Source organism: Nipponia nippon, unplaced genomic scaffold (genome assembly GCF_047370975.1).
Source record: "Nipponia nippon isolate SJK-2023a ecotype South Korea unplaced genomic scaffold, ASM4737097v1 scaffold_17, whole genome shotgun sequence".
In the NCBI taxonomy this organism is placed as follows: Eukaryota; Metazoa; Chordata; class Aves; order Pelecaniformes; family Threskiornithidae; genus Nipponia; species Nipponia nippon.
This window is the reverse complement of record NW_028262333.1, coordinates 4,880,440-4,892,915: the sequence shown is the minus strand read 5'-3', so window position 1 is coordinate 4,892,915 and position 12,476 is coordinate 4,880,440. Positions and strand designations below refer to the sequence as shown.

Genomic DNA, 12,476 nt, shown 5'->3' with positions numbered 1-12,476 from the left:
CCTTGGCTACGTTTCATGCCTGATTCTAGCTCCTGTTGTCCAGAGTCAAAGCTACATGCCCAGCTGACAAGGTGGGTGCTACTCCAGAGCAATGCTGACCTGTAGCATCCCAATGTTCGATCAGTTAAACTACAAGATCCTTTTCTGTGTAGCGCTTTGTTTCATTTCTTTTTCCCATATTGCTCTCCCACCTGACTGTCAGCCTTATAGGCAAAGATGCCTCACTTTTGTGCTGCAGTGAGGAAGCGAGTGATGCCAGAAACTGGAGCTTGAATACTTGCTCTCCTGAACCCTGTCGTGGCATTTCCTAAGGCTCTGCTGGCACTGTCTGAGGCATGCTTTAGCCTTGATTTTTAACCAGAAAGAGGTTGCAGTGTAGCTTTTCAGACACTTGGGCTCTCACAGAGGAGGATGATGGGACGTTGAGAGCTTTACAGTCAAAATACATGACCTGAACTTATCACTGTCAAATTAAATTGCACTGTTGATGTGCAGTGAAAATTTGCACAGGTAATTCCCACTGAAACAATCCCACAACATCTTCTGTGTCCTTATTCCTTGGTGCTGTCCTACAGCCAACTGACCCGTCTGTTCAATTCATGGCAAGGGGTAAGATGCCCTCTGGGAGGAGGGTGGCAGGTTGCGTTGCCGCTGTTTGGTGATTTCCAGCCACGCAGAACGTGCCCGTTCGTACTGGCAGTGACGCATGCAGGAGACACCGGGTCCCCCCTGCCCTGCACCCCAGGATATTTGCTTTCAGTAGCAAGGGAGTGGGGACTGCAAGGAAGAAACCTTAGAGAGCTGAATGTGTTGATGCTTTACTAAGCTGTGAGAAACGATCAATGATCAGGGGTTCTGTTTCAGCCTAATATTCTCTGGGCTAAAGACTGACCTCGATGTATCGGAGAGCTGGGGGAGACTGAGCTGGCACATCAGAAACAGATCCGATGTCCTCAGTGCCTGCGTTTGTGGCCATGTCTGGAGGCCTTTGCAATGGTCCGGGATCTCTTTGTGCGAGGCAGCGTGCGGCCATGCTACGAGAGCGTTGTCCCTGTCTCTGGTAGCTCCCAGTGGAAGAAGGCAAGACGAGAGGTGACAGAGGCGGGCACCACGGAACAAGGAGTGAGGGTGGATCGCTTCGCAGGCCATCGCCTGTGTGTTGTCAAGCTTTTTTGGGAGGTATCAGGGAAAGGTCTTCAGGTGAGGACAAGGGCAGCACACCCCAGTGGAAGGGGAAAAGCTGTGTCGCATGCGTTCCCAAATCGGTGAGCGTGGGCTCTTCTGCCAGCCCAGTGAGGAGGTGTCCTGCCCGGGGAGGAAAGGCAGAAGGGCCGAAGGAGGACAGCTGTAAGCAGCAACCTGTTGCACAGGTGCCGTCTTTAGCATGAGAGGGTATAATACAAACTCGGGTGATACAAATAAACTCTGACGGTTAATCTGTTATTTGTACAGGCTAATGAGTAATGCTGCTTAATCTCATGTTTGCTCCCTGCCAAGAAACCCACAGAAGATTTCAAGCTCAAAACCAAGATCTGCTCAGTCCTGTTAACGTATTCACACCGAGAAACTAAGCAACCAGCAGATCGATCTGATGGGCCTAGAACTGCACGTCCCTCCCTCCGCTGCCTGCTGCCGTGCGAGGGCAGTGTGAGCTCAGTAACCCGGGTGGTGGGTGCTCTGCAGCTGCACCTGGGAGCCCGGGACAGCTGGCGGGGGGACCAGAGCCATCTTCCCACCCCAAAGATGCCTCCTCGGTAGGAGCTGGCCGTACTTGTCAGATACCGGAAGCAGGATTATGCTGTAGCGGGATGTGGAGATCATAAAAATGGTTTGTTTGGGTTTTTTTGGTTGGTTTTTTTTTTTCCTAGTTGGACATTGAAATTGAACACGTCCGATTCTCTGCGTGAGCCGTCCTATGGCCTCCTCACAACATTGATGGAAACCAGGCTTTGGTTCTCTGCTCCCCGGCAGAAAGGGCAGCCCAGAGGACTGGGGAAAAATGCGAGTGTGGATTTAATGGTTTTATGTTTTAGAGATGTGGCTGAGCAGGCTGAGCGTGCAGGGGAGAGCCCTAGGGCTTGCTTTTCTTTTTTCTTTTTTTTTATTTTTATTTCCCCTGTATCCAATAAGAGATGACTGCACGGCTCTGCCAGCACTCAGTCTCACTTTGCCAGGAGCTGGAGCTGATTTCCCATCTCTTATCCTTGCAGGCAGTGTTGGCTTCTTCCCTAAGTACCTCAAAGCCCCCTAATGTGCTTTTACTTAATGGTTTTGGGAACTTTCTCCAAGATCTGTTCCCTTTACGTGTTGCAGGAAGCACTCCGTGATCGCTGCGGCATCCTCAGCAGGCAGCACCAAGGTGCCTGTGGGGAAGAGGGAAGCGTCAGGGAGCTGAGACAGCTCCGCTGCTTCTCCTCCCACGTGTATGGACTGCCAGGGACCAGAGAGCACAATGACGGGCACCGCATTAGCAAGCTCACTAACCCAGCTTGTGGTTGCCAAGCAGAGAGGAGGCTCTGAGTCCAAGAGGTGTGTGAGCATCACTCGTGTCTCTTCCTGATCTTGATGCCTGTGCGGGCAAGTCCGCCTTTAGAAAAGGGTGGGTTGTATCCAGTGGTCCTGGAGCCAGCTCGTTTGTAGCTCAGTTTGGCATCTGGGTTTTCGCCAGCTCCTGCGCCTGTTGAGCAGACGGCAGGCCGGCAGCCATGGCCTGGCAGGCAGCCCTGAGCAATCTGATCTCCTGTTTGGTGGCTTGCCGTCCAAATTGCAGGCCCTTCGTTGGGCTGGGGTGGGAAAAGCAGGCGCGCCGCATCCAGCCCCTCTGCACGGAGATGTGGGGGACATAGCCCAGCACCTTCCCCGCTCTGCCCGGCCGCAGAAGGCAACCAGGATCCCTGTCGGTGTCCCAAAACAGGACTGTTCAGCTCTTCCCTGTCCAGTCCGCCCTGGAAGGATCCCTGTACCCTGCAGGTTGATGTTTTTGTTGTTCCACGCCCACCTTCCCAACAGAACCAGGTTGTTTATTTTTTTCCTGAAATTTCCACTGGTTTACTGGCCATAAACCCTGACTCTCACATAAAAAGCAGAGCCCTTAGTGCACTGCTGCTGGCCTCGACTCACCTCAGCCCTCTGTGTCTCTACTTTCCTGGGGATAAAAAGCAGGTTGAAGGCTCTTCATTGGCGCAGTGGGTACAGACAGGGTTTTTCTTATTACACTAGCGCAGACTACAGTGTCAGGGAGCTGCTGTCCCTTACCAGGTTATTGCTTGTCCTCCTCCCTTCTCTCCTTTCCCTGATCCTGTTTTCCCCACTCCTCATCTGCTTCAAGTCCTTCATGCTCTCCCCAAAGCAGACCAACAACGGTATCGCCACAAGGGCCTTCCCACCTCTTTAAGCCACGTTCCTAGAAATAGGAGCCTAAAAGGGCGTTGGGTGTGGAATTGCGTGGGTTTAGCCCTAAGCAGTTGGCTTGATTCCTGGATGTTTTGTAGGGTGAGTTGTTGGACACAGCAGCCCAGGCTTGAGTTTGAGTCAAGCTGATGAGCTTCGTTGCAAAGCCTGTCCTTCCACAATCCATCAGATGCAGGACTAAAATAGTGGAAGCTCAACAGTGAAGGTGAGCAGAGGAGGGAGTTTCGGGGTTGACGCAAACTTTGTGCACTAGCTCAGACTCGTAACTCCTTCCAGCTTCTCAGTTTGGGAAGGAGCTCCTGGCCGAGGCAATTAAACCAGCCTGGTCTGGCCCCCACGTCCCCCCCGGCCACTCCTGCGGGTCAGTTACAGGCCATGAGAATTTTGTCAAGGTAGCTGCAGTCTAAGGAAAAAAAAAAAATCCCTTTTCCTCTCAATTCCTCAGCTTTCAGCCGCTAGTGACGCCATAAATTCCCCTACTTCTCTGGTTACTGTAAAGTCTTTCAGGGTGGTCAGGACCTGAATTCCTCATGCAAAAGAACAAGCAGGGAAAAAGGAAGCTTTGCAAGCAAGGACCTTCCCCGTCTCAGGGATCCGTCGCAAGGAATCGGCAAGGCTCCAAGCGCGTGCTCTTGCCTTGCAGTCCCTGGGCTCAAGCCTCTTGGGTAACTACCTGTCTCGCTCTCCTCTCACCAGTAAATGTCCTCCTACCAGCCTGCGCTTCCCGCTGGTGCTCCAGCAGGTCCGTCTGGCTCCTTGGCCCCTCTGATCTGCAGGCTCCTGGAGCCGCAGCAGCTCCAGGTTTGCTATTGCACTTTAGCTTTGGAGTAACCAGGAGAGACAGAGCTTGTCCAGCATCACACAGCTATGGAGATGGCATGGAACCCTGCTGAGCAAAGTGCCCGGCTGGTTTTACCCCCTGCCCTGAGCTGTACAGCACTGATCCTCCACCAGATAGCCCTGGCTCCCAGCCAGCTTCCATCCTGGTCCTTAAATCCAGCTGCTGCATGGGACACAAGTGGGCTGCTGTGCCACCCCACGCCATCCAGCTTCACCTGAGGGCCATGGGAGATCATCAGTGGGAAATTGGCAGCAAAGTGTCATCGCTGCCAGAGAAGATGCTTGCTAATGGGATTGCTCCACCACTGAGCAGGACAAGGATGGGTCATTCTGCAGAAAGCCATGGTGAGCACCTTTGCTAACCCCACACCAAGCACGTGAGTCTTGTGAGAGGAGTAAATACTCACTTCTCCCAACACCCTGCACTGGGGAAAGGGCGTTCATGGAGCGGAGCAACAAAGGTTGGCTTTGGAGAGGTAGGGGCATGGGGTGGACGGTGAGGTTGTCCGTTGTTTGAAGGATGGTCTTGGGAAGGTTGGCCCAGGGTGCAGTGCTCTTGGTCTTCTCCCAGCACAGGCAGCTGCGTGGAGAAATACATCCTGGGCAGAGCTCAGTGCTAGCAGACCCAAGCAGGGGCAGCCATGGGGGTGAAAACCCAGAGAGTTTGGATTTGTTTTAAAAAAATAAAAGAAAGAAAAAAAAGTTGGAGCCTTCATCTGCCTTGTGGCTCCAGAGTCTTCCCGTGCTTGGATGTCATTTCTACAGCAATGGATTGGAAATGCATCTTCTCTTTCAATGGGTCTCAGAATCACATGACTCCAGAAGCATGGAGATTTGTGGAAGAACTGTTGCATGTCATGAACGTTGCAGCTGAGGGGGCCTCTGTTGGACAGAAAAACTTCCCACCTGAGCAACACTCCCAGGAGACAGTCTGACTTGGGAGCCAGCAACTGGGCTGAGAGGCTCCAAGTGTTGGGAGAGGATCAAAAAGCTCCCCTGGCAGTAAATCTTTCACCTGCCATGTTACTCACTGGGGCTTGTGGCCATTCCTCCGAGGTCGGCCCTGGGTCAGGATTTCTCCTGTCTCTTTGGCCCCCAAACCTGGAGATTTTTGTCTTATCTTTGACGCCATCTTGACACTGAAAACAAATTATGGCCCAATTACCCTTACTGAGAGGGGCTGGGGCTACCTTAAATGGCCAGAACTATCAGGAGCTTCCTTAAGAGTGGGTAATTAGAGTGGGGTGTGGGGTGGGGAGGGGGGAAAGGACTGGGGGGACCCCTGGCATGGGGCTGCCCTTGCCCCCTGGTTGGCATGGCAGGAGGGGACGCCCCATCCACCCCCATCCCATCCCACTGGCCTTGGCCCAGCCATGCTGCACCCCTGGGCTCTGGAGAGGCCAGAGCAGAGATGGGGCTCCCTGCTGCTCCCCGCCAGCCCGGTGTCCGGGGGTTCCCCCCTGCCCCATGCCTACCTCAGCCCTGTGTCACCGGCTGGGGCCAGGCCAGAGAGGCCCCGTGACGGGAGGCAGCAGCCCTGGCCCTGGCCGTGACCTTCGGGGCGACCTTGAGCCAGTCCCTGCCGGGACTGGGGACCGGCTGTGCCCCTCATCCCAAGCAGGGACCCTTCTGTGCTCACCCCAAGGAAACAGCAAACAGCAGCATCACGGCCAAACCGCTGTAACAACCGACCTAAAACTTAAAAAATGTCTTTTTCTTCCTCTCTTTCAGTGCCATTAAAACGCACTCTCCTCTGCTGCGTGCCTGGGCATTTCTCGCCCAGGGTTGTGCTCGCCGCCTGAAACCAGCAGCTGTTTTGGGAGCTGACATCTGCGGAGCTGGGTCCCAGCCCGCAGCCTGGACCGCGGTCAGCCGGGGGCTGCTGCCCGCGTCTCTCTGCCCGGGGATGGCGGTGCCGGGTGCGGACGGAGCCCGGTCCCTTCCAGGATCCAGCCCAGGGAACGGGGAAGCGGAGCTGTGCAGAAATATTGAATGCTCCCCCGGCCTTGCGGGTTTGCTCCAGGTACCCTCGCACTCCTGGGTGAGCGGGTGGCTGGGTGTTTCTTTCCCTTTTTTTTCTTTTTTTCTTTTTTTTTTTTTTTTTTTTGTCAGATTGGTATTTTATTTGGCTCCATACTGTCTACCGAGCTGTCCAGTGTAACCCTTCCCTTGCTGCTTCTGAGATAAGAATAGGCTCCCCCGAGATCAGATAAACAGGCCCATAAATACCTACAACAACAACAAGCAGGGTCTGGGCTTGGCAGGAAGGGAGGAAAAAAAAAAAAAAGGCAAAAAAGGAGCCATTTCTTTGCACGCCGAACCCCAGGGGTGCAGAGCAGGGGTGGGAGGCGCCTGACAGCCCCTCTGCCCCCAGCGCTTGCCCCCTTGGCCAGGCGGGGGGCGAGGGCCAGGCAGGGCAGGCGGCCGGGTCCCCTCCGCCATCCCTGGTGGCTGGATTCCAGCGGCAGGGGACACGGCACGTATGAAGTTGCCCCGGGGGCCAAGCGATCCCTGCATGCATGTGCTTCTGTCCAGGCAACTGCAGACTGAAGCCTGCGTGCCGGGAGCCTGCTGCTTCCCAACGGCATCAAGTTCACAGCAGGGTCGAGCCGTAGGTGTGTGCAGGGCCAAATCCCCTGGCCGATGAGCTTGGCTCTCAGATGGCCAAAAATTCAAAGCTGGTGGCCAAACCGTTCTTCTTCCACCCAGGTTTGGCGCAGCCGGCACCGGGAGCCCCGCCGCTGCCTGCCGGAGGCTGCTGGGACGCCTCTCCCAGCCGCTCAGGTTTGCTGCCTGAAGAAGAGAGGCTGCCCCTGTGCAAGGCTCCCGCTCTCCCTACAGCTCCTCTCCCTTGGGGGGTGACCCCATCCTAGGCTGGAGCCAGCGCTGAGCTCAGCATCGACACCCTTTCCCAGCCCCGGCGCAGCGGAGCCGCCGGTGCAGTGTCGAGGTGGGGACGGAGCTCACTGCTTGCCAATACAGCCCTTCCAAAGCGTGCGTTTTGGGGAGCGGTGAAGCCCCGGGGTTTAGTGCTTTTTCTTCACCCACCCTCCCGCAAAACGCTGAGCCAGTCTCGCAGGAAAATCCCCTTTCTGGGCAGGGAAGCCCTCTGCAGCTGTGGAAACGGAGCGTTTTCACTTGCAAAATCACGAAGGAGCAAGGGAGGCTGGCACTGGGGATGCCTTTCCCAGAAGTTTGCAGTCAGCAGGTACCACTGCCAGAGACTGTGGTAAGGAAAGCAACAATCCTGCGGCTGCAGGCAGAGCATCGCCCTGGCCGTGAGCGTGCCTCCTTCCCAGGAGCAAAGCTGGAAACCCATAAGAAAAAGATCACCAGAGGTTTTTGGTGGGGTAGGGGAGGGTCCCCAGGCTGCAAACGATGTCCCAGATGCCCCCGCCTTTGGCTGCAGAGCAAGCCCAGGTCCCCGTTTAACCCTTTCTCTCATCCGATGCCGAGGGGCAGCCCCGGCTGGTGCCGCATGGATACGGGGATACGGGCTGGCACACATAAACAGGATTGGGGCTGGACACGTTTATGGGGTGCTGGATTGTGGTGTTAGTGATGGCTTGGGAGCTTTTCCGTAAAAACCCAGCCCTTTAAGGGATTGTGAAACTTAGCCATAAAATATGATATTTGGGGCTGATTTTCTATACATTTTTTATTCTTTTTTTTCCTTAAATGTGCTTGGGTTTAGGAATGCCCTGTTTTAGCTTCGCTCATGGACCCGGTGCTGTGCTCAACTTTTTATAGCCTGAACAAAACAGCACCACTGCGGGCATTGCGCTGCTCGGGCAGTCAGTTTTCATCTCAGCCTCGTTCAAAGAGCTCAGAAAGCAGATCTGGGGCTGGGAAGGCAGCCGCGCAGCGGCTCCGGAGCGAGGGAAGGCTGATTCACGCAGCCTGATTGTTCTGCGAGATTTAATTATGCCGGCCGTACGCCCCCGATGTTTGTGTGTCCATCTGTCTGTACCTGTACGCACGCACGAAGTGGTTGTAAACCCCCAGCTGCGTCCCCGCGGGTGAGCTGGTGTGTTTTTGGTGTGTGCGGCTGCACATGCACAGATTGATCGACGTGTCAGCGATTTACAGATGTTGCATCATTATTTCTATACCTTTAGTTGCAAGCAAAGGCTTGGTTTAAAATAGAAAATCTAATGTTCCCAGCCGAGCCCTCGTTAGCCCTACAATAACGTACGACTCTTCCCCATCTCGGTTTTCCTTGCCCCGGCTGAGCGTTAGGGTTTATCCTGGCGTCTCCGGGAACGGCGGCGTGGCCAGCCTGGGAATGCAGGATCGGGCCCTGAGCCTGTGCACGCACATCTTGGAAGCCACCCTTCAGTAACAGAGCCATGTGTGCACAGAATAAAGGATTCGGCTTTAATTATTAAGGATTATTAAGGATTTATGCCTGAGAGGTGGCAGAGATGACTTCGGGCTGCGTGAGCTGTGTGTCTGAGGCTGGTGGTATCCGTCGTGTTCGGACGGTGAGGAGGGGATGTTGCTCCTTCCAAAATGTGGCCAAAGCAGCGCCTAAGAGGGGATCCCCTCTGAGAAAATGCTGCCGGTGCCAGAGCCGTGCAGGGAGCTGCCTGGGCAGGGCAGGGGAGCCGAGCCCCGGTTCTCTGCGTGGCAGCAATAAAATGGGGGCTCCCCAGCCCTACGGTGCTCGTGCCATCCAGCTGCTGCGAAGGCCCGATCCTGCCATCCTTCCCCAAGCCAAATACGAGTCCGGTCCCTCTAGCAGGTCTGCTGGGTCAGGAGGGAAGGGGTTGTAGGGCAGGGGCAGAGTTTGTGCCCTGGGGCAGAGTGCGGGGGCATCGCAGAGCCCTGCCAGCTCTGGGGCGAACAAGCATGGCATAAAGAAGTCCCCAAGGATCCCACGCAGCTGCCCGAGCCCCACAGGAGGGAATTCCCTGGCGTGGATCGGCCCCACAGCAGGGCACTGACTTAAGGGGAGTCCTTAACCCCACAGCACCCCTCGCCCCTGCGGGCAGGAGGGCAGGGGGCCCGGCCACAGCAGCGCGATCTCAGGAGCAGGGGAAGGCGGAGGGGTCGGACCTGAGGCTGTTTGCGTAAAGTTTAAATTTTATTTAATTTTTTTTTTTAATTATTCAGTTTTAAATACGTAGTGTGGCGCGCCCGGTCCCTCGGGAAGTGGTCATGCAGATCTGAGGTAGAAAACCCGGCACAGGAGTGTTCCCAAATGCACTTCTAGGTAGTTTCACCGCAGCCACACATCGGTCAGGCAGCGGACGGGGATGGGGGGCTCGTATTTACAACAGCAAACGAATTAAACCGTTTCAGCCCGGCCCGGGAGGGCAGGAGCCGCTGATCGCTGCTGCCAACGGGAAGGAGCAACGAGGAGCAAACGGGGAAGGGGCGAGGGGGGGAGATGGCCCCCGACGGGGCGGGCAGGATCGGGCCCTTCGCTTGTCTCCCGCGGAGCATCCGTCTCGGCGGGGGGAGCCGGGCCGGGTACCCGCATCCTGAGCCGGGGTGGGCTCCGGGGGCCGGGCCGGGCTCTCTCCGACATTGCACATGGAGGGGCGAGCGGGGAGCGCCGTCGGGGCAGCCCTCAGGGGTTCAGTTCCAGAGCCCAGACCTGCTGGGGCCAACCCGTCCGGCCCTTCAGCTTCTTTTCGCCGTGACCCAAAGGTTGCGAATAAACCTCGGGCTGCTGCGGGAGAGGAGACGGGGAAAGGAGGGGGAGAAAGGAGCGGTCAGGAGCGGAGCCGAGGGCCCGGACCGGCCGCCCGCACCTTACGCCCGCCCCGGGGCCGCAGCCGAGCCCCGCGGCTCCGAGCGGCTTTTATCGGCCCGGGGATAAAGAGGGGGTTTTGGGGTGTCCCCCCCTCACCCCGCCCGCTGCAGCAGGGGGAGAAGCGGCCGCCCTTGCTCCCAAACGCACCCGCTCCCGCTCGTCCCGGGAAAGCGGCCGGGAGCGGGGAAGGAGGAACCGGCGGGAGGCTCCACCGCGGCCGGTCCCGGGGGTTCGTCCCGGGGGTTTGTCCCGGGGAAAGCGCCCGGGAGCCCGCCCGGCCCGTCGGGAGCCATCCGAGCAAGTCGGGGCGGGCTTTTCTCCGCCGAGGTCTCCCCCCACGGGTGTTTCTTTTTTATTTTTAGGCTGGAAAAAAAAAGGCTCCAGCGGGGTGGGGAAGGGTTTGGGTTTTTTTCCCCCCAGCCCCGGGGCTTTCCCCGCCCGCTCCCGGCCCGGGGCGAGGGGGCAGCGGGGTCCCGGCCCGCCTCTTACCGTCTCCCGTTTCCTCTTGTTCTCCCTGCCGTCGGCCTTCTTGAGCTCGGCTTTGAAGCCCTCGGTGTCCCCGGGCTGGCTGTCCTTGGCCAGCACCTCCATCAGGTAGGCGATGTAGCTGGTGGCCAGGCGCAGGGTCTTGATTTTGGAGAGCTTGGTGTCGGCGGGCACGTTGGGGATGCACTCGCGGAGCTCGGCGAAAGCGCTGTTGATGCTCTCCGTCCTCCGTCGTTCTTTCTTGGGTCCCCCGACCCCTTTTCGCCGGCCCAGGCGACCGCTGAGAGCCTCCAGCCGCCCCTGGCCGGCCGGGCCGTACTCGGCGGGGCCGTAGTTAGGGCTTTGCCCGGCGAGCTCGGGGGTCACCTCGGCCGGGTTGAGCACCCAGCCGGGGAAATAGGCGCGTTCCTGGTGGCACCGTGCCGCCGGCCCGAAGAGGAAAGGGTCGTGCAGCATGTGGTGGTGATGGTGGTGGTGGTGCTGGTAGCCCCCGACCAGGTTCATGGTCCGCCCCGCTGGCCCCGGGGGCCGCGCTCAGCAGCGCACCATGGCCGCGGCCGGCCGGGAAGGGCTCCCCGCCGGGCGGGCGCGGCGGCGGCGGCGGCGGCGGGGGAGAAGCGCGGCTCCGGCTCCGATGGTGGTGGCTGGCTTTGGGGTTTGGGTCGGTGCGGTTGGGGTTCGGGGTTTTGGGTTTGTTGGTCGGTTTGTTGTTTTGTTGTTTTTTGGTTTGTTTTTTTTTTAACCCCTTCTGGAGCCTCCCAGCCCTGCCTTTATATAGGGCCGGGCCCCCCCCGCCGCGGAGCCAATGGGCAGGGGAGGATGCTCGGGGGCCCCGGGGGGAGCGGGGCGGTGGAGGGGGCGTGCGCCGCGCTGTTGACTCGGTTTATTTGGGTTGGCACCTCCGCTGCTGGCTCCTTGCTTGCAGGGAGAAGGGGGCGAGGAGTGACCCGAGGGGGGAACCCCAGCTCCCGGCGCGGGGGTGTCCGAGCCCCCCCCGGAGCCCCGCCGCGCCCGGCGGGGGACGGGAGGCGGCAGCGGGTGCGGGGGAGCCGCGGGTGCCCGGACCCCCGACGGCCGGGCCGGGTGGGCGCGGCGGGGCCGCGGTGACCCGGGGGCTTTTCTGCTTCCCAAGAGCCGGAGTCCCTGGCAGGGGGGGAGCGCCCGGCCCCGGGGCCAGCGTGTCCCGTCCCCACGCGTGGAAGGCTCGGCCCCGTGGGAGGCGGCGGGGCAGCGCGGGGTGCTCGGGGCCTGAGCGGCCCCCGCCGAGGGCGGTGGGTGATGGGGGAGAGGAGAAGGCGAAGGCTAGGCTGGGCTGGGAGCCCCCGGCCCGGGCATGGCGGGGGCGGCCGTGGCGGCAGGGTGGGCTCCCTGCATGTGGGGCACGTTGCCCACGCGTGCTCGGTGCACACGCGTGCGTTGCACAAATGCACGCTGCACACGGATGTGCGCTGCGCGCCTTCAGGCATGCTGCACGCGTGTACAGCGCGCACCCACATTGCGCAAGTGTACGCTGCACACGCATGTGGTTACACCATGCACATATGCTGCTCACACAAATACACCAGATGTTGCCTACACGCACCACACACATAGAGATGCTGCATACGCCGCACACCTATCTGTGCTTTACACACACCACAGATATATTACACACATGCACTTAACTGCACCCATATATATTACATACACACACCAGCAGCACACATACGCTACACACACAATGCCGCCATATATATTACATACACACACGTACTGTGTATGTGCACATACACATTGCATGCGTGGCACATAAACACGTGTATGCTGCACATCCATGCACAGACCCTGCACACACATACATAAATATATAAAAATGATACTATCCACACACACAAACGTATTTACGATAGGGCAGCGGGGACCTGCCCTGCGTTTCCCTGTCCCAGCCTGGCTGTGGAAGGGCTGGGGGGTCCCACTGGGGCTGGGATCTTGTGCTGCA

General features: G+C 58.3%; 1 protein-coding gene and 1 long non-coding RNA gene across 3 annotated transcripts; one reads left to right on the top strand and one right to left on the bottom strand.

Annotated features, from left to right (window-relative positions):
• Positions 1–92: 92 nt before the first annotated feature.
• Positions 93–9,204, top strand: LOC148056142 (uncharacterized). Its single transcript, XR_015703882.1, has 5 exons — positions 93–1,828; positions 2,314–2,529; positions 3,492–3,616; positions 5,983–6,274; positions 6,961–9,204. It is a non-coding gene; the product is annotated as an uncharacterized LOC148056142 (long non-coding RNA).
• A 114-nt stretch (positions 9,205–9,318) lies between these two features.
• On the bottom strand, positions 9,319–12,226 carry HAND1 (heart and neural crest derivatives expressed 1). 2 transcript variants are annotated; one of them, XM_087753882.1, is made up of 2 exons: positions 10,502–12,226; positions 9,319–9,925 (listed from the first exon to the last, which is right to left on the bottom strand). In XM_087753882.1, the coding sequence occupies exons 1-2, from the start codon at positions 11,000–11,002 to the stop codon at positions 9,827–9,829; spliced, it is 600 nt and encodes a 199-aa protein (XP_087610008.1). In that variant the 5' UTR covers positions 11,003–12,226; the 3' UTR covers positions 9,319–9,826. The 2 variants fall into 2 exon arrangements, with proteins under 2 accessions (XP_087610008.1, XP_087610007.1); XM_087753881.1 differs by having other exon boundaries at positions 9,319–9,928; positions 10,502–12,222.
• Between the last annotated feature and the right edge of the window lie 250 nt (positions 12,227–12,476).